The 27255-nt window shown below is 40.5% G+C and overlaps 1 protein-coding gene across 7 annotated transcripts in view; it reads left to right on the top strand.

The window, feature by feature from the left end:
• Positions 1 to 9750, top strand: part of PSD3 (pleckstrin and Sec7 domain containing 3) — a gene marked incomplete at both ends in the record, with an annotated part of 417861 nt that extends 408111 nt beyond the window's left edge. For all 7 annotated transcript variants that reach the window (XM_084231033.1, XM_084231037.1, XM_084231038.1 and 4 more), the window contains one exon: positions 9535 to 9750. In XM_084231033.1, coding sequence (XP_084087159.1) covers positions 9535 to 9750 — 216 coding nt within the window. The remainder of the gene's footprint in view (positions 1 to 9534) is intronic.
• Positions 9751 to 27255: the final 17505 nt, after the last annotated feature.

The following is a 27255-nucleotide window of genomic DNA, read 5'->3' as shown; positions in this document are numbered from 1 at the left end:
AACTCAAAACAAGGTCCTATCTAGTAGTGCTCATAATATAAATTTCTACTTGTAAGCCCCCAGTTGTATTGTTGGATTGTTCTTTGCATGGTAAGGTGGGTAGGTGGGTGATTGGGTCTTTCACTTTTTGAACAAATTCTCTGGTTGTGATCTTAGCCCTGTTTCTTCAGACTGTTTTGGGTTTTTTTTTGGTCAACCTGCGATAAGTAATTTTCACATTATGGACCACTTTTCCCTCCCACAGAAGCAGTGCAAAGGCACAGCTCAATATAGTGCCAGCTGTCACAAAGCAAACCCACCTTCTGAAACAAAATGATCTAGCTATTAAGTTATAAGTGGCCATGATCATAAAAGTGCAAAGATAGCAGTTATTACCCTTTTTCTTCTCAGTGAAAGCAAGGGAGAAATCCCATTAACTTAAAGAGGGTTCATAACAGGTCTGAGTCTTAGTGTAGCAAGTCTCAGAATCAAGTCTAACCCAGAATTCAATGTCATCTCCCTTACCAAAATCATCACAAAAGTCATTATATGTTGGCATCTGAGAAGCTAAGATTTACAGCCTAATTGAATCCTTGGGGGAATTTAAGAATTTTCTTTTTTTTTTTTTTTTTTTCAGTAGGATACAAAGTGTTATAATTATGAGTGAAAGTTAAGATCAGCAGTTGTCCGGTTAATGAGACATAATTCTTTCATTGCCATTTGAAAATGCATTTTGTATGACATGATGAAAGAGGGCTGAGAGGTTTGTATTATAACTGATGACGTGTGCTTTTTAAGGGAAGAGAAGCTTAGCAACAGGATCTTTTGAACCATTTTTTAAATAGATGATTGAAAAGAGCTAGGACCGTACTGGAAAAGGCAGAATAAACAGCTAATTTATGTGACTTGAAATCACTCCCTATCCCTGACTTCTTCCTAATGCCTGAAATGTCTGCTTTGATAAAGGTCACTGCTTTGAGTTAAGGTACTGACTGCAGGAGAAAGAATACAATGATACAATAGTAAAATTAGGAAAAAAAGACTAGACTGGAATTAGGAGGCCATGTTAGCCTTAATGTGTTTGCCACCTAGTTATCTTTTCTGGGTCTCTGTTTTTCTAGCTATATAAATGAGACCAAATTGGGTCTCTTCCAGCTCTATCTTTTTGAGGAAAATGACACATTTACTTGTACCTTAACCAGTTACTTGGTTAGATTAACTCACTCTCAGGAATATCCCTAAGGGTGTTAAACACAAAATATATTTTTACTTGGGGATGTCAGGGGATCTAGGCCAGCACTATCCTATACATGATATAATGTATGCAGTGTCCTCTCATTGTAGGTTTCTACTATGAGCACATCTGGCCTTTGCCGTAATTGTGAAATAAGTAAATCATGACTGGTCTTTCCATTTCACTTCAATGCTCCATTCCCCATCTTCTGGTTCACCTTTCCCTCCCAAGGATTAGCATTGTGTTTTTTCCATGTATCTTGCTCCTAGGTAGTTCTCACCTACTTGGAAAACCCTGGAAGGTTTACCCCTGGAAAGTGGGCCATTCCCTCATGCTTCCCAGAAGGGTTTGACACCTGGCAGGAATGAGGGACTTAACAAGGTCTGGTTGCTCTGTGTTCTGATTCCAAGGGTTGAAGGATGCTTTACAATGACCGCCCGTCTAAAGGAACATTGGGAGTGGGAATAATGAAGGTGTAAAACTGCATTACGCTCAAAAGCAATTAATAAATCCTGGGGCCAAATGTCATAAGAGATTAAGGCCACCCTCAAATCCTACTTTAAAACTTCCTGGAAAGACCAACCCTGGCACCTTATGACTAGGACTGACTTTTTTGCAGCTGTGAGACTGTGACATACATACAAGTTGCAGTGGCGCTCTCCTAGAATGTGCTTGTGAGGGCTTCCTTGTGTGACTTGAGGGAATTCAATCTAATTAGAAGCATAAACAAAATACAAACCAAAAGATTAAAGAGCATGACCTGTGTAAAAGTGTTGTCATAACAAACATAAATTTTGCTTTAGATGTAACTTCCAGAAGGAAAGAATTAAAGTTAGTTTTTTATTCTGTTAATAGTGTTTCTCTAGCTCAAATTACTTATCTTGGATAAGTAGAAACTTAACTTCATAACCCTGTATTTCCAAGGACAATTTTTTTAAACATTTTGCTGAACAGCAAATTTTGACGTCTCACTAATACAATTAATCTCATTAATACACTCATGTTTTAAAAGAAAAAGATTTTTTTTTCAGTAATTTTATACTTAGCTGTTGTCCAAATCTTCATATAAGGCTGTTAGATGGGCTCTTGGGTACAGGCATAATTGGAGAGAACCCCAGCACAAAAGCTTGGGGGTGAAAGGTCTTTGTAGCATTATTGGTGCGGTGGAATTAGATAATTTATTTCTTAAATATTCCTCCTGAAAAACAAAGGTATACTGTTTTCTAAGTGAGTTTTGAGGGCTTAATTAAGAATTTTTGAAGTTGGGCCTCCCTGGTGGCGCAGCAGTTGAGCAACCGCAGCCTCTGCAGAGCCGGTTCGATCCCCGGCCACCTGGGAGGGTCCCACATGGTGCGCAGACCTCTCCTGCCGCCCGCTGCTCCCCTCAGCAGTGTACTTCGGTCCTTCTGCCTGCTCTGCTCCCAGCTCTGGCTCTGGTGAATTCTCTCACCCTCCCGCGCTTCTGACTATACCCAGTGCTTATATAAATAAATAAATAAATCTTTTTTTAAAAAAAAATTTTTTTGAAGTTAATTTTTTAAAAGATTTTTAAAAACTAGATTCCAGTGAATACTGGCTTATAGAAAGGGCTTTGATAACTAGAGAAACAAAGTGTAAAGAATGAAAGACCTAACTGGAGTTTAAAAATTAGTTCTCAGCAGGAATATTACCTGCAAAGGTAAGAGCACCACAGGGGGCAGTCCTGATGTGAGGTGAGCCCTGAGGAGGGAAGATCCATTCACTCACCACTCCAGCCTCTTGGAGGACCATGGAACACTCTTTAGGTGCAATGGGGCAGAGCAAAGGCCAGATGCCATAGGAGGGGTGAGAAGGATATAGGAGCAATGGAATAGACAAAATCACTCTCAAACTCTTTCTGCCAACCTAGTCTTTGTCTATATTGTCTTTTGACCTATTATTATACAAAAAATAAACTTTATTTTAATCATCTTTTACTTTTCAATTACAACATTTTTATTGAGGTAGCATTTATTGACAATACTCTATGATTTTAGGGATATAGCTTTATAAACATTTTTTAAATTAAAGTCACAAAGTTCATTCAAAAAGCAATAGAGCTAAAAGGGAGACTGAAATGAAAGAATGGAATTTGCACATCTTTTAGGTTTTTGAACAAAGTCACAGATAAAAACTACAAACTGAAAATGTCTGTATTACTGTATTTCAGAAATGCCTGATGGGGGAGTAGCATAGAGGAAAGAATTTAAGATTTTCTTTTAAAAATATAAGTTCTTGCATTACTGTCAGATAAGAACACATGGAAAGCTCTGCTTTGAATATAATTGCTTTCTTCAGTTACCAGGTAGAGGTGGGTGAGCCTGTAGGTCCAAGAGAAAGTCTCTGCAGAGTCTCCTCCTAGAGAATGAAAAAGAGAGACAGACCCAGTATTTAATTGAACAGTTACTTTCAAAAGCTCCTTCTTGTTTTAATTGCTTGTTTTATTTATTTATTTTTTATTTATTTTGGCTTGTTGCCTTGTTTTTCAGTGTACAGACCTGGGAGCAGAAAGTATTGTGCTATGTACATGACATGATTGGGTTTCTTCTCATTTCAGGTTAAGATGGCCTTTTCCCCTGCCTACCTAGGAAGGGAAAATGTCAGGAGGAAATGTATTCAGGTTTTGATGGCTAGAGCAGTGAGGCTTGAATGCAAATGGAGAGGAAAATTGCCAGCATGGTTTTATTTTCATGTAGGTTGCTACTGTCATATTCACTTGCCAGAGATCAGAAGGAGATAGTGTTGTATTAAATGAAATAGAAAATGATATATAGTGCTCTGGAGAAGAGAAACTGCTCAGTCAGATACATGCTAATTTTTACGTGGAAGTGATTAAATTTCTTTTCAAATAATATCAGTAGTTGTGACTTTTTTCAGCAGGCAATTAACATTCAACCTAAGCAACAGCTGCTGGGCCTTAGGTAGTTTTTCTCCCTAAGAGTCAGTGCAGCTAGTAAAAAGGGATTTTTTTTCCTGTATATCAGAGAAATATTTTTGCAGGTAATTAAAACCAACTTAATAAAAAAAAAAATACACTCAGAAAATGTAGTAAGAAGATTGCACAGTGAAGAAAGAACTTTAGAGTAAAAAAAAAAAAAAAAAGATGCCTTTAAGCATTTGAATTGTCCTTGACTCAGGGTCACACAAACATCTTCATGAAAATCACAAGCCTTAAGCAAGAAATTAAGGAAAAAAATTTGCCGAATGGACAGAGCTGCAAAAAGAGTGTTTGGATGCTTGTCTGCAGAGACTAGCCACTAGATTTGTTAAAATCCCAGCTCAAGTTGATTTTCTGATAGTGGACTTAGATTATACAGTTTTGCTGATAGAAATCTATTCACACTATTGAAGAACTCCTAAAGAAGGAAGCTGAGCCTACAACTGAAATTTTTTTACAACGGATCTGAGAGTGAATCAGCAAAGATTAAAGACAACATCTAATAACACAAGAAATTGTCCCTGTGGCACATCTTATTCTCAAACTTTCTCTCTCTGCCCTTCTTAATGAAAGACACATACCTGAAAGGCTACATAAGAAAGACTAAATAAGGACTTGGGAGAGTGAATGGAGGCCATACATATTAGTGAGTGGCAATGTCACACAGGTCACCTGGGCACAAGACTATTCTTTTCACTACCACAGTGCTTCCTGCAGAGGCACAATTTACGTCCTCATTTTTTTTTAATAGAGGCATGTTTTATTTATTTATTTGTTTGTTTGTTTGTTTTGTTTATACATGCACTGGGTACAGTCAGAAGTGAGAGAATTCACCAGAGCCAGAGCTGGGAGCAGAGCAGGCAGAAGGACCAAAGTATACTGCTGAGGGAAGCAGCGGGCGGCAGGTGGCCGGGGAGCAGCCGGGGATTGAACCGGCGCCGCAGAGGCCGCGGGCAGCTTCGCAACCCAGCGCTCAACCGCTGCGCCACCAGGGAGGCCCCGTCCTTCTCATTTTTAACCTGCACTGGAGCTATGTTAATTCTTGCACAGTGATTACTTTATGGCATAAAATTACATTAACTGAAACATTCCATTTTTTTTCTTTCCCTTTTCACCATCTGGTTATGAACATCATCGTCAGAGCAAAGGTGTAAAATGTCAGTGTTGTCATTATTTACATGTTTTGTGTCAACAGCAGATCCCTCTGCTATTAATATTGATGAAGCTGCTAGTCTCTGATCCAGGGAACTTTGAATCTTAGGTTAATACTGAAGTTTTTACCTGAGGGTAAATGTGATTCTGCATGGAGATATACATAAGAATTATCAGGCATGGGAATTCAGATATAAATAACCAGTGATGAGTCCTTAGTTCTTTACGGGATGCTTTAGCTAGAGGTACTCTTTTGAGGCTGCTCTTGAAGTGAGAATAATGAGATCTCATTCCTATTCATATGAAGAACCACCATGTTCCACAGGCAGTGGTTAACATTTTATTTTTAAATTCAAAGTGAATAATAAAAATTTATCTTCCTTTGCAACATAAGAGGTACTCAGAAAATGTCTATTTTATAAATTTCAAAAGTATGACATAAACTACTTCTCTCCCTCAGTAGAGTGAGTGTTCCATTCTTAAGCACAAGCCTGCCCCTCGTGCGCTGTGTAGGGTTTGTGCTACGTGGGGTCTGCACCCCTCTGGTCAGGTATCCTGGACATGGGAAGGACAAGCACAGGGGTTTGCTCAGCAGTGGCTTGTGAGCCTTTAGTCTTTTCACTCGGGACCAAAACTCAGTGCTCTGATGGGAAGCATGACAGTTGTGGAACACCGAAGATCCAGCTGTGTCCCCAGAGCTTATTGACAGGATGATCATAAAGTTTTTAGTCTCCAAACGGGTAAAATTGATTTACAAATATACTTCCTGCTTGATGCTTTGCTTTTTCTTACATACCAGCTTTAACTTAAAATTTAATCTTACTGTTGATCGTAGGGGAAAAAAAGATAGGAATCATCTTCTCTGAAAGCAAGAAAGCAAATCAGCTCTCCCCAAGGGACCACATGGTTGCACAGTTAGGAAGTCTGATGTCTCCACCCTTGAAGGGGAGACTATGAGGAGAGATCAAAGAAAATTTTTTTTCTTTACTCAGAGATGATCTTTTTTTGACCCCAAATCTTCTGGATAAGCATTTGCACATTTTGATGAGTCTGTAGTCCAGAAGAACCTGGCTAGCCCAGGCTGGCTAGAGCCAGCACCTGCTGAATGGCTCTGAGATTAAGATGAGTTGTCCTAAAATATTTTGAAGGGCTATTTGGTTGGTTTTAGTGAGAGCTAGACTCAGAGAATGTAAAAAAGCGAAGCAAAGGCCATGTTACTGGGATTTTGTGGCCTCTGTCCCAGTAATCCTTTTCTAACTCAGAAATAGAGCATAGTCATTTAAAGAAGTTCATAAACCCATGTAGTTCCTTTCCCTTGTTTCCCTTACCAGCAACTAAGCTCTCCTGCTTTTCTGGTCCCCGTTCACCCTGCACTTTATTTTGTCTTTTCTTCTCATCTGATGACTCATGTGCTGCCGCTTCTGTGATGTACCTTTTGTTTGTTGATTGACACTGATGTGATTTATTTGAGACAACATCTTTGCAGCTGGAGCTGTAGGATGAGTGGATGCAATGGTTTTGCTTCATGTATTTCTCAAGTGATTTTTCCTGATAGTATCAGTCTCTGCAAAGACCAGTAGAAACTGGCTCTATCATCTTCTCTTGCTTTGTTCCCTCATCAAGTCATCTCAAAAAAATTGTCCTTCATACCATTTGCATTAGGTAGATGCCCCAGCATTGTAAAATAGTATGCCTTACACTTACGTCCTAACTTTATTTTTAAATTGCCTTTAGATCATTTTGCTAAACCTTATTCCTATTGCAAGTAGTTCTTTCCTGAATTTTAATCTTACCACCAAGGTAATTGAGGGCATATTTGGTACTGGAATAAATAGGACTTAAGAACTAGTATGCCCTTTGGATATTGTTGAGTTCAATCCCCTGATTTCACTGATGCATAAATTGATGTCTAATTCTGATGATTTTTTTTATTAGCAAATTCCCTTATAAACCTTTATGTAGGCTTCTGGCAAAAGCTTAGTATTTTATTATTTTACTTTGGTACATATTAAAATTGGGATGTGTATCAATTTCAGCTGCAGTTAACATCTGATGAACAGTGGCTTAACCACTTATAATATTTATTATTTATTTTAACAAGATATTTAGAGATTGTAGGAAGTCTTAGATTTGGATCTAGCTCATTTTGTCTTCAAAACCCTAGGCTTTTTCTGTCCATCTTTTCTCACGTCTAGCACATTGTCCTTTTGTCTTCATGTCGCTGCCCCATGACACACAGGGTTGTAGCTTTAGAAATCACATCCATGTCAAGGAAGGAATAAGTGAGAAACCAGTAGTTTTTCCTCTAAACCCTGTTCCTTTCATCAGGAAGCAAATCATTTCTTCCAGAAACCACCCCCCCACCCCCCCAAAAAAAAACTTCTTGCAGTTCACTGGCAGAATATTCCATGGCCCATCTTTGCTGTAGGGGCACTGGGAAGGAATGTCAAATATTTAAATTTTATCAGCCTTTGTAGTAGGGTAGAAGAGAAGGCAGGATTGTGAATGGCTTTTGATTGGCCAAACCAATGGTATCTGTTAGAGCTGTCATTCTAAAACATACATTCATGTGTATATCTACATTTTTATACCCAGACAGGAAACATAGCTGGAGAGTATGAGTTCTGGGGTCATATTTCCTGAATTCAAATCCCAGCTTTGCTTTTTTGCTAACTCTTACCTAGGATGTTTCTCTACCTATATTTCCTTTACTGTACAACAGGGATAACAATTACCAATTGAATATGATCACTGTGTGAATGACCCAGAGTCTGTATGTAGCTCTCCAAAAATGTCACTATCATCAGCCACATCAACACTGACCAAGCCCAAAATAAGTTTAATGACTCACAGTTTTTTCCCACTTTCAAACAAAACAACTTGAAAGAGTAGCTTCAACTTCATAACTACTAACTTAAAACTGAGATGCAGAATTTCAAGACTAGAAAAATCCAGTCAACAGAATTTGTCTGCCTTTGTTGGGACAATTTATAACTGACTTGTTCTTTTATTTAGAAATAAAACACTTCAGGCCTTCTATAAATCCTTCATGAGTTGAAGCAGCATGATAAAATATTTATTTTGACCAGAATCTGTCAAATCAAGGATCTGATACATACATACAGATAGAATAGTTCTATATAATGACTTGAATAGAAACTTAGAAAAGCAGTGCTAGTTAGGATTAGAGAAAAAACAATCTCTGACATGTTTTTCTCAATTATTCCTAGAAAAAGATACTCACACTAGAGAATCAAGCTGTTTAAAACATAGTAGAGACTTGTTAATCCTAGCAGGAAAGCAGTGATGGGAAACCCAGAGCACCTTTTAAAAAGTCTTGTGGTTTTCAATTTATAGTTGCCTGCTATTTTTGTTTTTTTTTTTTCCCCGACCCCTTATTTGGTTCCCTTATATTACTCCCTATAAGTAAAACCATCCAATATTTTTGTTTTTCCTTCTTAATTATTTCACTGAGCATAATCCTTACAGCTCTATCCATGTTGCTGCAAATAGCATGAGTTTATCTTTTTTGATTGCTGAATAGGCAGGGGAAGGGGAGGGAGAGGGATTAAAACAGGAGTGGAAAGAGCACAATAGACTATGGCGATGGTCCGCAGGTGTCTTGGTGGTGGGAATTTTATGGGGACTACACCTGAGAGGGGAAAGCATTGTACAAAAATGAACAAGGCTATCAAATATATACATATTTATATGTAAATATATTTTTTTAAAAAGTGGTGTGGTTTTGCAGAGGGTTGAGTATCATCACCATGGACTGATCCCTGGAGTTGAGTCTTCGTAGAGTTACAGGTAGTAGGAAGGAAAGTGAATGAGCACTTTCAAGCCAGGCTTAGCCACAGCCTAGATCATGTGTGGGAAGCTCAGGTGACTCAAGAAAGAACCATAAGAGCCAGCTAGTTGCCAAAACCCAATGGTTATAGCACCTCTTGTGTAGACCCTTCTTACTACTGAGTGTTCCAGAATCTTAATTTCCCCATTTAATAGCCAGTAATTCTAGTTGTCATTTCTTCTGAATGCAAAACAAACAGGAACTAAAATTCTAACTTAATTTCTAATCTAAATAAATGAGCCCATCAGTCAGTCTCTTATAGCTGTTTTCAAGGCTTCAACACCAGTCATCTGTGGGTAGCTCCGCGTGCATGTGTTTGTGAACTATGCATTGACTAACATTCTTCTTTGACTTTCCTTCCAGAAAAACCGTTATGAAACGTATGTCAGTATTCTAAAGGAAGGAGGCAAGAATTTCCTGATTAACAATGAAATTGAGGCTGCTGGACTGAAGAAGTCACATTCCAGTCCTTCACTGAACCCAGATTCATCCCCAGTCATTGCCAAGGTCAAGCGTAACGTATCTGAGAGAAAAGATCACCGACCTGAAACACCAAGCATTAAGCAAAAAGTTACTTAGAGTCCATCTGTGGCCAGAAAGTGCTGGTCATGGAGCAAAATAGGGTTTTTCAAGATCTTTCTGGTAAATCCGTGAATATATTTAAAAAAAAAAGTCTGTGACTAAACGGTGCATTAGTAACCTTTTCTATTGTATATTTTTGTTAGTTTTCTGTACAGATTGTCTCTTTGCTCTTGATTTCTTTGCTTTGATGATTTTTGCTATTTGATAACTAATGCACCTTTTTTGTGAGGGGGAGGGGATCGTGATTTCAGATTGAATTATGTGTCCCTTCTCCTTTGGTTTTCTCTTGTTTGCACTCTGCTCAGTTGTTTTATGTAGTCTCAGATCAGCTGTTACACTTTTTTTTAAGGTTAAAAAATTTAATCTATTGTGAAACTCTTAACTGGACAAACTTCGTAGTTTAGTAAATTCTAGCCAGAGTTAATATAAGCCTTTATATGTGAAACCTTGCCCAGTCACAGAGGTGGATTGAGCACTCTCAGAAGTTCAATTAAGATTGCAATTCTGAGAATCAAGACGTTCCAGCGTGATGCAGCTATGACTGCGTCTTAGCGCTTGTTGAGTTGTGACCCTGCTGGAAGCCAGGAAAGGAGGCGTGAAGATTGCAGGACTGGAGGACCTGGAAGCACGTTCACTTGCTTGAAGGGTTGATTCTGTTTCAGCCACACAGGGAAAGAGGAAGTAGAATCGTCTTGCCATTAAAGGTTGTGGAAAGACTGACACCAAGTTCATTTTGTTTGCTAGATGACAATGGCAACAATGGACTCTGGGGGACCTGCAGCAGTAGGCCTGGGTTTGGTCTGCAGGAAATTGTTACCCCACCCATCTGGGGGTATAGACTAGGAATCCAGAATCATCTCTGTTACCAGTACCCTGCCTTTTGGGAATAGGTTCTTTTGTTGTTTTGGGTTTTTTTTTTAACGCATATATAGGTGTGGGGTTATCTCCTGGTTGTAAGAATAATGGGGGTCTTCCTAACAAAATTATGTTGAAAATGGAACCCCTTTTCTTCTTTCCTTAAGAAAGACAAAATAAGAGAGGGAAAAGTAACTATAATTGTCCAGCAATAGAATAGCAATTCTTTAAATTAAATCTGAAAGGAGTACAGTCTGAATGAATTGTGGTTGGAAAACAAAATTCTGGTGGTTACGTATGCAGAGTCACCTATGCTATTGTTTTCTGTCTCTCTGATAGCCACTGCACTCTGCTCCTCCTTCACTTTCTCCTTAAAGTCTTTATTATCTCATTTAAATAATTTCTTATCTACTCAAAATAATTCTATCACCCCTATAATCATGAGCATGTTCCAGCGACAGCTCTTTGAAATTCAGGGGTGGCAAACAGAACATTCTCTTGTCGAGAAAGAGAAAGGAGTGACAATTGAGTTCTTTATGAATTAGAACTTTATGATTCTGAACCCTTAAAAATTTGTGACCCTTAAAGCTGTAATCTCCACAAATGACAACTTCAGAACTAATGGAATCACTTTCTATGTCTTTTCCCACCTACAGAAATTTGTTCTAGTTCTACTCAGTTTCTTGAATAAAGGTACTATGACCAAAGAATGAGAGACATGCGTGAATAGCGGGGTCCCGGTTAATTAGGAGAAATCTGCTATTAAACCCTGATAGTTTCTAATGGCATATTGGCCTTATGTATCAGCATTAGTTGTAGGATTATTTATTAACATTTTCCTCCATCATCTATAAATGCCCGTTTGTACTGGTGCCCAGAAAAGGGTAACCCCTCTGCAAGACTGCTTGCTTCGTGATGTCTCTTGCCACACCTTTGAAAAACTCTCTCTCTCACTTAGGTGAAGGCAGTGACTAAATTGATGTTTCAAAACAGAAACAACAGGGTAGTTACAGTCTGGGCTGGTACCTGATTCTGACTCCAAGATTTTCACAAGGAAATCGTCTTTCTTCCTGTTTGTGTTCTGCCTAGTTACTTATCCTAAATAAAAGGGAGAGAGGCACCTAGGCCTTATGTCTGAGTTTCAATAGCTAAAGAAAAATGAACATCCCTGACTGGCTTGAATGTGTCTGCCCGCAGTGTGAGTGTGTCTGTGTATATAGAATGTCTCTGTGAGTTAATTATATTATATAATAGACATGGAATGGTACCTAGCCACGGTGTGTCTGACATGTAGAGTGGCTCTGAAATGCCGGCTTAGCATCAGCACCACTATAGTGTTGTTCTCGTTGCAGGACAGGATTCACTAACATTACCTCCAGGGACTTCAGGATATGTGGATAAGCTAACTGGATGAGAAGGGCACTTTTAAAGCCTCGGTGTACCACCTTTGCGCAGGCGCACTTTAAAAACAATGGCAAATCTTGTTTTGTGAGACAGCATCCCAGATTGTCCTGGCCTGAAGTTGTCCATCTATTGGAGCAGGGCTCAGAACACTTCCTCCCTGAGGCCTCTGGAGGTTCTTGTCTGTTGTTGGTGCATCTTGTAGTCCAAGAGTTTATCCTATGCTTGAAAATGGTCCCTAATTTGACTAGATTCTCAGAATCTTGCCCATACTAGCTACATTTTCTTTTGTAATGAGTTCAGACCCATAGTAGCTAGTCAGAAGAGATTGATGACATTTCCTTTCACATCCACTCCAAGCCTAATTTCATGGTACAGGGGATCTCTCCTCGTTCTTTCTGTCTAACGGTACTCCACCTCCCGCACCCCCATACCTCACCTGTATCTCAGCACCGGGAGCCTTGGGGTTTCTCTCCATGTGATAACTCATTATTCCTCTTCACATAAATATACTTCATATTAACTTTTAGTTTAGAATATTTTGATGGGCATCAAAATACCTTGGTGATAATCTTGCTGCAAAATTGACCTTCAAAGTATCCCATTTATAAAGTCTGAATGTTTTAGGGTTTGTTGGCTTTTACAGGGAGGTATCAGAAATTCCTTGTTAGCAATCAAAACTTAATGACTAGCATGTGGAATCCTTATTTTATTGCCATACCATAGGCATGATTTGAAGGATACTCTTTTTAATATTGTTTTGCTACTCTTAGGAATGCCTAGTTAAAATAAGCAATACTCCTGTGCATTTTAATTTCCCTCAGAGAAACCGGCTTGTGGGAGAGTCCTCTGGTGGAACTGTATTTCCAAGATTCTAGGTAGCATTTTTTGTTGCTCTCAGTTAGGTGAAAAGGATAGAAATCGACTGCAGAAGACCCTCTGTATTTCTTTGACTGTTATTCTAATTCAGAAGATGCAGATTGCTTCCTAATATAAATTGACATGAGGAAATTAACTCTGGAAGAGGAAAATCGACTGACTTTTCCAGGTCAACCTAGGTTGGTCTCTTGAGTTGATTTGTCACCCTGTGGCCAAACCCTAGACCCTTGAGGCTGGTTAAGAGCAGGGAGGGAGGCCCTTTGCCTAAGCGCAAAGTCACAGTTTCATGCTGCTCCCTCTATCAGGTAAGGAGCCTGGGAAGATGTTCTTATGTAAGGCAGGCCCTGCTCTGGCCATGAACTGCAGCTCTTCTACCTTTTCAACTAATCTTGATAATTGGAGGCAATTGACCTCAAAGAAGTTCCTCCATTGTCTTACTGTCAAGACTTCCTTGGGTCTAGTTAGCTGTCATTTGAATTCCTTTGGCATTTTTCTTTGTAATCATCTGTTAAACTTTTTTCACTAAGCCTGACTTCACAGGAAGTTTCTTGACTTTGTAGGTCAAGTCTCTGCACTTTAGTTCTTGTAGTTCAGCAAGTTTGTGGCCACCTTCCTTCATTTCAACACTGAACAATCCCTTCACCTTTCAAATGACAGAATTTTTTTCAGTTCTCAAATTAGCACTGTTGAACAGAGACCCAATGTGACATCCTAGGACTTGTTACAAATAGAGTATAGTTAATGTGGAATAGTGTGACTTTGGATTTAAATAGCATCTGCTTTTCTTACAGAGCATAAGTTACTCTGACAGAAAGTGTTCAGTCAGCTTTATAGGCAGACACGCCTCTGGACCTACCTTTATCTAGAACTTTGTGACTCTCTTCTCCCCTGCCAGGCCGCCAGTCAGCCCAGGGCAGCAGATGTCTCCAACAGTCTTTTGACATCTTACCCTATCAAGTCACCAGAGGACTTTAGACATCAGTAGTTTACCACAAAATAATCCCAACAAGCAATAGAGAGGTACTTTGTCACTGCTTCTGCTTTCACATTCCTGTTTAATGTCTCACTCTTCAGAGAGAACTGAAGTCCTAAGCCTTTGCACCTAAGTCCTTTGTATCTACGGTGTCCAAAACCCGGTGGGCAGCCTTCTGCTCAGGGCATTAACTGGCCCATTGCATGTAGAGAGAATGTCTTCCTAGAGAGAATGTCAGTAAATACTTGAATCTGCATGACAGTTTGTTGACTTGAATGCAACAGCAAGAAAATACTACAAGTTAAGTACTTGTATATATAGTAGGTTTCCTTAAGTCTCTTTGGTTCATTCTTTGTAGTTTATGTGTGTATCTGTACTATTGCAGGCTTTTGGAGAAAATTCATGTAGATAGTATGTCAGACATCAAAGAAAATGCTTCCTGTCATTTGCCAATGTTGTATTTGTGGATATTTATAGTTGTGTGTGTGTATATGTATCAATGTGTAGATTGTGTATCAATAGATGATATATGTACATCAAATTTATTTTTGTTCTTAATAACCAGTGTGATATGAAAAGCAAGTAAAAACCTCATAGGATTACAATGCAGTTATTGAGAGAATATATAGTGGTACTGTTTTATTAAACTTAAATTCAAATGATATTTTGATTAAATTTTTTAATAATATTTTATGCTAGAAAAAGTCCGTCTTTGAGCTTTGAATCACCAGGGCAAAAATGACTCTGAACTAACTTTGTGAAACTATTTCAGTGTACTGTGTACAATACCTAGGGTGTAGCTCATAATTTGGGATATACAGAAAGAAAAAAGCAAAACAAAACAAAACAAAAAAAAAATACAGCCAGCCTGTGCAGTCTTACAAGTTCAGTATTAAGAAAGGGCACTTAAACATAAGTCATATGACTTTGGGCTTATTACAAAATGTGATGCTCTACAGCACACGTTCTTTATTGTTGTAATTAGCCCAGAAAAATAAAGCTTTCAGAAGAATGAAATCGGTACCCGTCCTGTCATCACTGTACCTGTGTCTGTGTCACAGTAGACGGAACCACCCGTCCAGTGCCCTGCCCTGGCCTTCTTCACCTTCCAGAAATATTCCAGGCGCTGAAGTTGATCAGGGCTCCCTAAGATCGGGTACTGTATTCTGCAAATCGGGTACCTATACTGCAAACTGTCTAGGTTTGCAGTTGCACAAATTAGCATCGAGTGTTACAGGTAAAAGAATTGCAGGACAGGCTATGGACCAGGTTAAAACTTTATTTAATATTTTTATACTTAGGTCTCTTTTCCTGCCTCTCCCCAAAGAAGAGCCACTGGCCTTAGTTGTTTGAGCTTACTGCTTCTCTTACAGTGTGTAAATAGATAACATAGAGATTAAAATTTTATTAACCAGCATGTTTGGTGTATTTAAATTAGCAATTGAGTGCAGTTGAGTGAGTGGTGGGGTGCAGTGTACTCGTGTCAACACACTGCCTCGTGTTCTTTGTATCTGATTCTGACAATTGGAGCTGTGGAGCGGGAGACCAGTCTTCTGCTCCAGGCTGTGGTGGTTTCTTGGTAGTTACACTTGATTTTTTTTTTTCAATTAACTCTACAGTCTCAAACTATTTTTGCAAATGTATCATATTTCTTCATTTGTTCTTGACATGCTGTGAACTGGCTCTGTGACTGATCAGCAGGGTCTGTGTTCTACAAGAGTGCATTTCCTTCTAAGAATTATAGTGGTTTGCAAAAACATCCATTTGATTCAGAAATCATATAGAAAAGGAGTAGCAATTTCATTTTGGGCCTTAATCATTTGAAATGTTTGGACTTTTACTGTAAAGCCATGTAGGTTATAAAGCCAAGTAACCATTTGGCATGGATAACAATATCCACTCTATAGAGAGTATATATGCACATTGATTTGTAATGCCATAAGGAGACTTTTTTTAAGCTATAGGAACAAGAATAATTAACTAGACCAAACTGAAGTGGGGGTGGGATGGGGGATAGTGGGTGGGGTGAGCAGGCTGCCTTCCATTTGGGGCAGCTATGCATGTGATCAGGCCTCTGTCCTGAGAGATTCAGATCCAGTTCACTGCAACCTTAGATGTGTGAGGGGAGTAGCCTCACGTGTACAGACACTTGCACACATGTATACATAGTAAATGTTTTAAGTTACACAACTTAAGACAGCGAGGGCCAAGGTGTTGTAAAAGTGATACACGGAGGGAGTGGACGTTGCATCACAGGAATGTTTTCCAAGGGCCAGAGAGGTGCTTGAGCTCCATTGTTTTAACTCAGAGATGCATTGCACTTTTAACCAATCAGTGAGAAGATGCATAGCACATCCTTTCTGGTGGCCCATCAAGTTGATGGCTTCCTTATATCTCATAAGTAGCCACATCCTGGCATCCCAAAGAAGCCTGGGAAAGTGCCAGAAAACTGGTATGCACCATTGCCCATGGTGGCATTGCTGCTCGCTCTGGAGAGCATTCCTTTGAGAAGGAAGTGCAAAGGCAGAGGCAGCAAGCACTTAGCACAGGAGCACTCTGCCGATCGTCCAACTCCCCTCTGAGCTGTATGCTGAACAGGTAGGCACTTTTCCATCAGCAACCACAGCCAAGATGGATGTGAGAGGAACCTAGCTAAAGTAGATTTCCCTTTGCAGGGTAGAGAGCTGAGCTCTCATTCATAGTGTTATAAAATAAGCACCTTAACTTCAATTCCTGAAAATGTTGGCTAGAGAAAATTTTGAAGTTTCCTTTCCTGTTCCCCCCTGAACCTGCATTTGTAAGTCTTCAGACTCTCCCAGAAGTGTCCCAGCCACAAGGCTCAGTTAAGGGCAGCACTGCAGGCCTGAGGCTCCTTGCTCTGAACCCCGAGCCCCAGAGCACTGAAGCGGGGGATGGTGTAGCCTCTCTGCAAAGAGGAGCTTCTCCCCTCGCCTCCTCCACAGGGGCTTCTGAGCCGCAGCACATCCTGGGCTTCACATGCTCCTTCCTGGATTTAGGAATCCAGCTGTCCCGGCGAACTGACCCTGCTAAGGCAAGATATGAACACAGAGGGACTGAGTCACGGGGTGGCACATGACATGGGTATAAAAAAAAAAAAACCCTGTGACTGAAGCCAAGACCACGTATTTTGCCTCCGCAAGATGTAAGCTGGCACATTGAGTTCTACCCAGGGATGGTTGATATCTTTGCCCTTGCGTCCATATTTCTGGAAATGGGTAACATTTCATTTATGTGGGAAGGGTCAAGGAACACTAAGCCTACTGCTTAGCAATTCTGCTCGGTCTGTATGAGAGCTGCCGGCTAAAGGCCTCATGCCTCCCTGCTTTCCCTTCTACCTCAACTCGTAGAAGCCCATTTCTAGAACAAATTTACACAGGTGGAGAAGTAGCACGCTGGCCCTGATTACTGCAGTGCAGGCAGAAGGGGGGGGGGGATTGTACCTGTGAATATGAAATAAGCTTTGAACTTTTCCAGCCTATTTAACTGGGTTATATTTACTGTGGCTCAAACTAATGGACAATGTGGAACATTCCTTTACCTTCAAAGTTTTCTTCACCAATCATTTCAGTCTCATTGCAGTCCTGGTGCCATATGTCCCTGCAAATTGTGAAAGTAATTAGTGACAAAATAGCAGCCTACTCCTTTTCAGTGGCCAAACTGTCAGCATTAGCAGACTTGGGTAAGCTAGCGGTACCGTATCTTGTACTGGAAACCTGTTCCTCACTCTCACCCACCAGATTCAAGAAATGCCATCTCCTAGGAAATTGTGGCATTTGTGGTGGTCATCTTTTGAATGGAACAGTAATTTATGTGGATATTGTTGAAGTGTTTAAAGACTATTTTGAAAATTAAGTTTACATTTTACAATTGCTTTATTTTTTATTAAAATAATTGTATATAAATATTACCCTATTTCACTGTTGAAGTAAAACCTAAACCGTGTAGACCAGTGAGTCAGCTGATGTGTATAGAAGCTGTGATATATAAATAGTACATTTCTCTATTGTGTAAATGTTCATGAATATAACTGTTCCTGTGTTTTTATAAGTTGGGGATAATTTGTTGTTTCACAACAACAAAATTTATTGCATTGAAATGGTTTTTATGTCATAGAAATCATGCAAAATAGTGAAGGATTTAAAATATGTATATGATATATGTAAATGTACAAACTTTAGAAAGAAATAAATCCAACAAATTTCAATCATTTGGGGAAATGTGGTTTTTGTTTTTTGTTTTTTGCTTAAGCAACTAGAAAAAATACCTTTAAAAGTCAAAAAAAAAAAAACACACAAAAAAGAATATAAATAAATAAAAGTCAAAACAGGGGCCTCCCTGGTGGCACAAGGGGTTAAGATGCAACCTATGAAGCTATTCGCAGCCACTGCAGCACAAGTTCCATCCCCAGCCAGGTTGCTACCCACATGGCGCAGCAGACCTCTCTGGTCTCGCCCGCTGCTCCCCTTAGTAGTGTACTTCAGTCAATCTGCCTGTTCTGTTCCCCACTCTGTCTCTGGTGAATCCTTTCACCCCCTGCATCTCTGGCCTCGACCCCAGTTCTTGTATGCATAAATAAATCTTATAAAAAAATAAAAATAAAAGTCAAAACAGGGCCTCCCTGGTGGCACAGGGATTAAAATCTCAGCGCTATCAAGCTATCCTCAGCCACTGCAGCACGAAATGGATCCCTGGCCAGGCATAGCAGACCTCTCCTGTCTCGCCCACTGCTCCCCTCAACAGTGTATATCAGTCAATCCGCCTGTTCTGTTCCCCACTCTGTCTCTGGTGAATCCTCTTACCCCCCCACACCTCTGGCCTGTACCCTAGTTCTTGTATGCATAAATAAAATAAATCTTTAAAAAAAAATGACACCTCCTTTCATCAAACAACCCCAAAGCCCACAGTGAGAGATCTGGCCAAGGTAATTGGTAAAGGTAGTGAGAAATTCCAGCTGTTAACTCTGATTCAGCTCTATTAACTTCTGTGGAAAATGCATTCATACAAATGTGTTGGGGAAAATTTGAGGAGCCATTCTCCATTTCAAGCTTGGAGCAGGGAAAGTGCAAAACTTTCTGGGGTCAGGGAAAGGAAAGATTGGGGTCAAAATAAGGGGCTTGCAATTGTATGGGGAATATAAAAATAAAATTTAAATTAAAAAAAAAACTTAAAATAAAAACTTTCTGGGGTGATTTGAAGAATTCATGTGCATCCCCATTTACTCTGACACCTGAGAAAGCAAATGCTGGTCACTGCTATATGGTACCTGGTGTGTTCATTCATAGTCTCAAAACCAAACTTAAAATGACATCTGCTAGTTTGGAAAATGAAAAAATAAACTTCCACCCTAATCACTTAATATGAATATTGAAAAGGGTGTCTTATGCTTGCAAGGTTTGAAGCAAAGGCATGGGTTACATCCTAAACATAGATGAAACTGCTCTCTGACAGTGAAACTGCTATGATGTGTTCATCTCAAAGAACTAAATGGTTTGGGGTGGGAAGAGAGGGCAGATACATCCTTCAATATACTTTGGCTTCCACTAAAATTCTGTTTGGAATATAAATCTCAAACATGAGTTATACAAACATTGAATCATTGTACACCTTAAACTAATATATCTTGATTATATCTCAGTCTTTTAAAAATTAAAAACATGAATCCTCATGCCCACTTGTCTGTCCTCCAGAGCTAGGAGTTTTGCATATCTGGTCGTACTCTGTTGTGCAATTAGTGATATTAGAACCTAAGGGACTAAAGATACCATTTTTAAAAGACAAATACTCATGAGAGCAAACTAAAACCCAGGACAAATTAAGATAGTATTATGAGAAAACTAGCAACTCATCTCTAGATTCACATCTCCAGATTAATTCTATTTCACGGTACTGAGACTTAATAATGAGTCTGTTGAATCGTTATCAATTTTTATTTAAAACGTGATAAACAATAAGATGCCTTGGAAACAGACCTATCTTTCTAATATTAGAGGTGAGAGGAGTTCTATATGCTGTGGCCCAGTAAGCTTAATATTAATTCTGGGCATGGGTCTAGAGTGAATATACTAGGGAAGCAGCAATTACTGGATGCCAAGGTGGCCCCAAGAATGAACCATTTCCGTCTACAGTCATCTCCTATTTTACAAGGTTAGGTAGGTTTTTAAAATGCAGTAGACAGAATAGCTGAGCCATAACAAAGTATTCAAAATGGTCTTCAATGAAATGGTTCTGGGTAAAATTGAGAAATCTGATCTAAGTTCTGTCAAGTTTGTGGGTGTGTACCCCCACTTGAAGAGTGTGAATTTAAGGATACATATCAACCAACATTGTTGATGTACTGCTGCTGAGCTTGTCTTTGGCCCCATCTGCAAAATGACTGAGGCTGCAAAATGCAAGATTATGAAAAATAGGTATGTCATAAAGCTGGGAGAGAAAGATAATACTAAGTGACAGAATCAGGATTCAAAAAATACCTCAGCAGGCAGAGAACCTGGCCAAACTATCAATGTGAAATGTAAGTATGTAAAATTTTACATTTCAGTAGTAAAAACAATTCTACAAGGTCAAGATGGGACATTAGAATGAAGGCCTTCAGCTTCACTCCACAGCAAGTTCAAAGTCAGCGTGTAGCCACCAGAACCGCAGGGGTCACATCAGACAACTCTTTGTAAGTGTGGTGCCTTAGACAAGGAAGGTAGGGAAAACTTCCACACCAGCACTGTAGGGAGCACTTCTACGCAGACAACTGCCTTGAGACCTGAGATGCAGACAAACCAAAGCATGTGCAAAAATCACCGCTGGGAGGGCCTCCCCTGGTGGCACAGGCAGTTGAGCACAATGCTGTGAAGCTGTTCGCAGCCTCTGCAGCACCGGCTCGATCCCAGCTGGCTGGCAAGGGTCCCACATAGTGCGGCAGACCTCTCCTGTCACGCCCGCTGCTCCCCTCAGCAGTGTATTTCTTCAGTCTGCCTGTTCTGTTCCCCGCTCTGTCTCTGGTGAATTCTCTCACCTACCTGCGCACCTGGCCTGTACCCCAGTTCTTGTATAAATAAATCTTTAAAAAAATTAAAAAAATAAACACGGGGTGTAGGTATCTCAAAAAAAAAAAAAATCACCGCTGGGATGGCAAAAGATAGGAACAACGAAATCAGAGGAATATGAGAAATATAAACTGGGGATAGCTAACCCATCATAGCATAGAACCAAGGAAGACTAGTTTTAAAGATTTAAATAAGTCTTACATGAGAAGGAAATGACAACTGAAGGATAAGCCTCCCAAGATGTTTACAACAGACCTCCCCAAGACGTGTCTCTTTGGCAGGTGTGTTATTTCAAGCTGAAGCCAATTGAGACCCTGCAGGCTCATGAGAATGTTTTACCACTCCCTTATCTGCCTAGAAGAATGAAAATAGGAGGTATTACCCAGAATTAGGCTTTTTAATTTTTTTAAATTTATTTATTTATTTATACAAGCACTGGATACAGTCAGAAGCGCAGGAGGGTGAGAGAATTCACCAGAGCCAGAGCGGGGAGCAGAGCAGGCAGAAGGACCGAAGTACACTGCTGAGGGGAGCAGCGGGCGGCAGGAGAGGTCTGCGCGCCATGTGGGACCCTCCTCCGGTGGCCGGGGAGCAGCCGGGGATCGAACAGAAACTGCAGAGGCTGTGGGCAGCTTCGCAACCCAGCGTTCAACCGCTGCGCCACCAGGGAGGTCCAGAATTAGGCTTTTTATCATAATCTTTCTATCAGCGAAACCTATCTCATGACAGAGAAACATCTAATTACAAAGCATCTGGTTTTTTGTCATTTGGGTCACCCTTTCCTCATTATGTGAATCCCCCTCTTTTCTTGAAGTCCCAGGCCCCTACACCATTCCTTAGGATATATACCCCAGTTCTCCTCGTGACCTTGGAATCCTTTATGTAGATTCCCCATATATATTATATACTATGGTCTATATAGACTTTATTATATATTACAATCAATATATATACATACTTGTATAAAATTTGCTGTTCTTCTACTAATCTGTCTGATATTAATCTGACTACTTGATAACACATTCACAGCAGAAGCCAGGCTCACTGCAGGAACCAAGTGCTGAAGAAGAAGCTAGTGCTGAGGAAGTAAGCAGCAGGAAAGCCCCATCCACTCCAGAAGAGGCATTGCAGAAACCTGCTGAATGAGCTAGCCATTTCCAAAAAGGAAAATCCTTCCCTTCTATAATCTTTCTCCAGGATCCTCTACTGGCAAAGCTTCTGTGCCAATAGGCAAAGAAAAAATATTTCAAGGTTCGGATCCATTTTCATGGAGCAGGCAATGATGCGGGAGTTTAGAGCAATGCATTGAGGACAGGCATCCTGTAGAGTCAGAAAATGTCTCCACTTAGCGCAGGCAAAATGGTAGGTGGCCCAAGAGCTTGAGCAGGGGCCAAAAAGATCTGACTTTTTATAGTTTTTGTGGATGTATTTTAGTTTAAATTCTTGCCATTATTCCATGAGAACCAGGAAGTCTCTGTACCCTAGATTCTTTCTTCTCAGTGTTATTTGCATATAAAACTCCTAAGGGCCTCCCTGGTATCACAGGGGTTAAAGACAGCGCTATCAAGCTATAGCCAGATGCTGCGTGAGTAGGATCCCTGGCAGGCCAGGGAGCAGCCCACAATGACACAGCAGACCTCTCCTGCCTCACCCACTGCTCCCCTCAGCAGTATATTTTGGTCAATCGGCCTATTCTGCTCCCTGCTCTCTCTGGTGAGTCCTCTCACCCCCCGCACCTCTTGCTTACACCCCGGTTCTTGTATGCATAAATAAATAAATTTAAAAAAAATAATAATAAAACTCCTAAGCTAGTACATGGACAAATTAAGTGCTTAGCAAAGTTTAGTTATTGTTATTTCTATTGTTGCTCTGATGCACATTGTGAGTCTTCCCCACATTGGCTGCTTTCGCGTAGTCCTCATACCTCAAAAATCCCCGGCAGATTTTAGTTCTAAATTTTAGAACTAATTTCATTCTAAATTCTCTCTTAGTAGCACAGGTACTAGCTCTGTTTTCCCTCTCAATTCAACCTGAGTATGACAAGCCTTCATTTTTACCATTTCTAGAATTTTTTTTTAATATTCTGATATTTTTCCACTGTGAATAGATGCTTCTTCAAAAGCAATTAATCATAAAAGCAGATGGAGTGGTAATGGAGACAAATGCCTGCGGGGCCCAGCAGGAGGCCTGGGACACGGGCACCGCCTCTCACTCCGCCTGAGCTGCCTGCATGTGGTCCCTGTGCCATTTGGTATTTTATTAGATTCGCATTTCCAAACGGAGCTGTTTCTTCTTTCTTCCATTCTGCATTTTTCCTTTCCCGTTTCTTTAGCTCATCCTCCTCTGGCTCGCTCTCTCCTCATCATTACCCTCTGTCCTCTCTTACACCCTCTGTCACAGACAGGTGATTGCTCTACAAAGTGTCACTTGAACGAACAGCTTATATTTAGAACATCCCTCCTCTCATTTGGAGTTGACATATGTCCTCTCTTTCTGCTTCCACTTCCTTTTCCAGCTGCCTTTACCAAACCATCACCGCCGCAGGTATAGACTCTGTGAGGTGTATGCACTCTGCCTGGATGCCTCACTTAGGATGGGGTGCTAGAATAGCTGCCCTTGAACTTCAAGCCCTTCAGTGAAACTTATTTGCTCTTGTATCTCCCCAAGCAATAACATGTACTACACAAGAGGCAACTGTGGCAGCAAAACAATAAAGAATGATCAATCACTATTGCTCAAGAATCCGTGGAAATCATTCCACGCATGGCATGATTCTGTCCATGATGACTTTAGAACAGTGCTTGGCATTTCTGTGTTCCCGGTACTCAACAGAATGCCTCACAGGCATAGAATTCTTGGCAGTGTGTTAACTGAATACTGGCCCTCAAAGATAGTCAGGTTCTAACCGCTACAATCTCTGAATGTTATTTTACATGTCAAAAAGACTTTTTCATATGTGATTATCATCTGGAGGTGGTGAGATTATACTAAAGGATCTTGATAAAGGGAGGAAGACTATCAGAGGAAGTAGATGTGTGGACAGAAGCCAGAGGGCTAGAATGACATGAAAAAGGACTCATAAGCCAAGAGATACAAGTGGCCTTCAGAAGATAGAAAAAACAGGGACAACAGTTCTCCCCAAGAGGAACTAGGGGTGCACGTACCTCAACTTTAGCCTTTGAAAATGGTTTGGGAGTTCTAGTTTCTAGATGTGTAAGAGAATAAATTTGTATTATCGTAAGTCATCAAGAGTTTGATAATTTGGGGCCTCCCTGGTGGCGCAGCGGTTGAGCGCTGGGTTGCAAAGCTGCCCGCAGCCTCTGTATCACCAGAGGCTGAACAATCCCTGGCCACCGGGCGAGGGTCCCACATGGCACGCAGACCTCTCCTGCCACCTGCTGCTCCCCTCAGCAGTGTACTTCAGTCTGCCTGCTCTGCTCTCCCCTCTGGCTCTGGTGAATTCTCTCACCCTCCCGCGCTTCTGACTGTACCCAGTGCTTGTATAAATAAATAAATAAATCTTTTTTTTTTTAAAAAAAAGAGTTTGCTAATTTGTCACAGCAGCAATAAGAAACTAATACAGGCAATCTTATGTGCCTCCTGACATTTATTCTTCACTACACATTTAACTTCCAGCAAAGTTAAGGGACTTGTTCAAGTTATATGGTTATAGACAAGTAGTTGATTAGAACTAGGGCGACTATTTGTATCAGTTAGCTTTTGATGCATAACAATGCAGAACTTAGTTTTATAAAAAAAAATGGACATTTATTTAGCTAACAATACTAAGTAACCATAAATTTAATCTGGGCTCAGTTAGGTGGTTTCTCTGATGTTCACTGATGTTTCTGATGTTGGCATGCACCTGCAGTTAGTTGCTAAGTATAGTGCAAACCCTGACAGCAGGATTTTCGTTGTGCAGTGCAAGTGCCTGACTTAAGGTTAGATGCCAAGGCACCCACCTAGAAGAGGCATTTCTTGAAAGTGCACATTACTAGGCAGGCATCTAAGAGTCGGGCTGTGCCCCCAGTCCCATGAATCTCCATTGTGTGTTAGAGATCCTGGTTGATTAAGCTAACTGGCCACTTGGATTCTTTCCTTCTTCCTCCCTTCCTCCTTCTTGCTTACCTGCCTGCCTTTTCCTCCTTTTTATCAATTAAATTTCCACTTTTATGGTTTATATTCACCAATAAATAGCTAACTCATGAAACCATAGGCCTCTACCCCAACCCTGATAAAAGCAGAAAACCCCAACCTATTCTCTCCCCCCATCACCACTGACCTTGCCATGTGACCCAGGTATGCTGTATACTTTCAAGGTCTTATATGTAATAAACTTTTATTTCTTCAGGGTCCTTATGGCTACTGCTGAAGGCATTTTGCAAGCAGGATAAGAACTACAAGGGTTGGTACAATGACAATATAGCTTATTGATAGGCTGAGACTCACAATACACCCGGTCACCCGGGGCCTGTTTGGTCTGTGTGGCTTCAGCTGGTAGAGTTATCCCTGCCTTCCTGATGGTTTGGGCTCCAGTAGCTCCTCAGCCATGTTCTCATGGCAGCTGGGCAGAGAAACCTTGAAAATATGCAAAATATGCCGGGGCGAGGCCTTGGGACACATATATCACGTTCACTGTGTTTTATTGCCAAAATCCGAGCCATGAGTCCAGATTCACAAACAGGCAAAGATTCCATGTTTTGATAGAGAAGCTGAAAGGTCACCTTGCATAGGATGTTGGAGAGAGAGGAATGGCCGTTTTGCAATCTGTCCCATCACATAATTTACACTTAAACTGGGTCACTTTTGAGAATGAAAGAGGAGGCTTTTAAGCATTACATGCAGGCTGCAGATAGAAACCACGACTGTCACAAGCGTTATTAGGGCCTCTGTCTCCTGACTCCCACCTAAGGGCTTTTTTCATTTCCCCACACTGAGTAATGATGCTGCTTCTAAGGTGTTGAAAGGAAGTCCAGAAACTCTGAGGGCACCTCAAATAGTCCAGACAAAGATTTGCATCAATAATATTGCAGGTGTCCAAGCAAATACCCATAAGGAATTTGTCTTCCAGGCTCCTCTGTTTAACTCAAGTGTCTTCTCCTTTAAAATTCTTAGGGCCGGGCCTCCCCGGTGGCGCAGCGGTTGAGCGCTGGGTTGCGAAGCTGCCCGCGGCCTCTGCGACGCCGGTTCGACCCCCGGCTGCTCCCTGGCCACCGGAGGAGGGTCCCACATGGCGCGCAGACCTCCTCTGCAGCCCGCTGCTCCCCTCAGCAGTGTACTTCGGTCCTTCTGCCTGCTCTGCTCCCCACTCTGGCTTTGGTGAATTCTCTCACCCTCCCGTGCTTCTGACTGTACCCAGTGCATGTATAAACGAAAGAAAGAAAGAAAGAAAGAAAGAAAGAAAGAAAGAAAGAAAGAAAGAAAGAAAGAAAGAAAGAAAGAAAGAAAGAAAGAAAGAAAGAAAGAAAGAAAGAAAGAAAGAAAGAAAGAAAGAAAGAAAGAAAGAAAGAAAGAAAGAAAGAAAGAAAGAAAGAAAACATGCCTCTATATAAAAAAAAAATAAAAAAAAATATTCTTAGGGCCTCTTCTACATCTGGATGGTCACCAAAGTCACATTGTCAATAATGCTTTGCTGCTCTCAGTTTGGCTCTTGGTGCTAGCTGTTCAGAACAAGCGTGTGTTTACTGTGAACAAACATTTTATAAATATAAAATGACATGAAAATAATTTCTAGAGTTCCCAGCTGAAGCTTTTCATGTAAACATGTATGTACCAAGCTCACCTTGGTGACTTTAAACCTTATCACCGATTTCTGTGGACCTGAACTGTAGGGAATCTGGCCTCCTTTTCTAATCCTGCTATGTCTTCCCAAAAGGTTTTTTCAAAAGCTTATTTTATAGCTTGGTTTATAAAAAGTTCTATTTTTCCTTCAAATAATATAGTATTTTTGAAACAGAATTTCTCCATCAACTTTGGTCATTTTTGTACTATGCTTTGAAGTCATGAGCTGGGGCATTTTGGAACTTATTTAAAAACCTAGAAATCCTAATATGTGTTTGGGAGTTTTTAATAGCTCCCAGCAGGTAGGTCATCCTTGGAGAGAACATTCAGTTGAAGTGTCTGGTTCTACCACTTCCACCTTCACATTCCTAGATGGGATTTCTGCATAGCACCCACTTTGGCCTCCCACTCCACCCTCCTGTCTAGATGCCTGTGCTCGGCTTTGCAATCCTTCTAGAACTAGGTTCTGACCTACTTGTCTGTCCTTCTCCTTGCAGCTCCCATCAAGCCCATTCTTTTACTTTCCCCTTCACATGTGATTCCTAAGAAAAACAT

Source organism: Talpa europaea (assembly GCF_964194135.1).
Source record: "Talpa europaea genome assembly, chromosome: 4".
NCBI lineage: Eukaryota > Metazoa > Chordata > Mammalia > Eulipotyphla > Talpidae > Talpa > Talpa europaea.
Note: the sequence above shows the minus strand (reverse complement) of the source record. Positions and strands in the feature narration are given on the sequence as shown.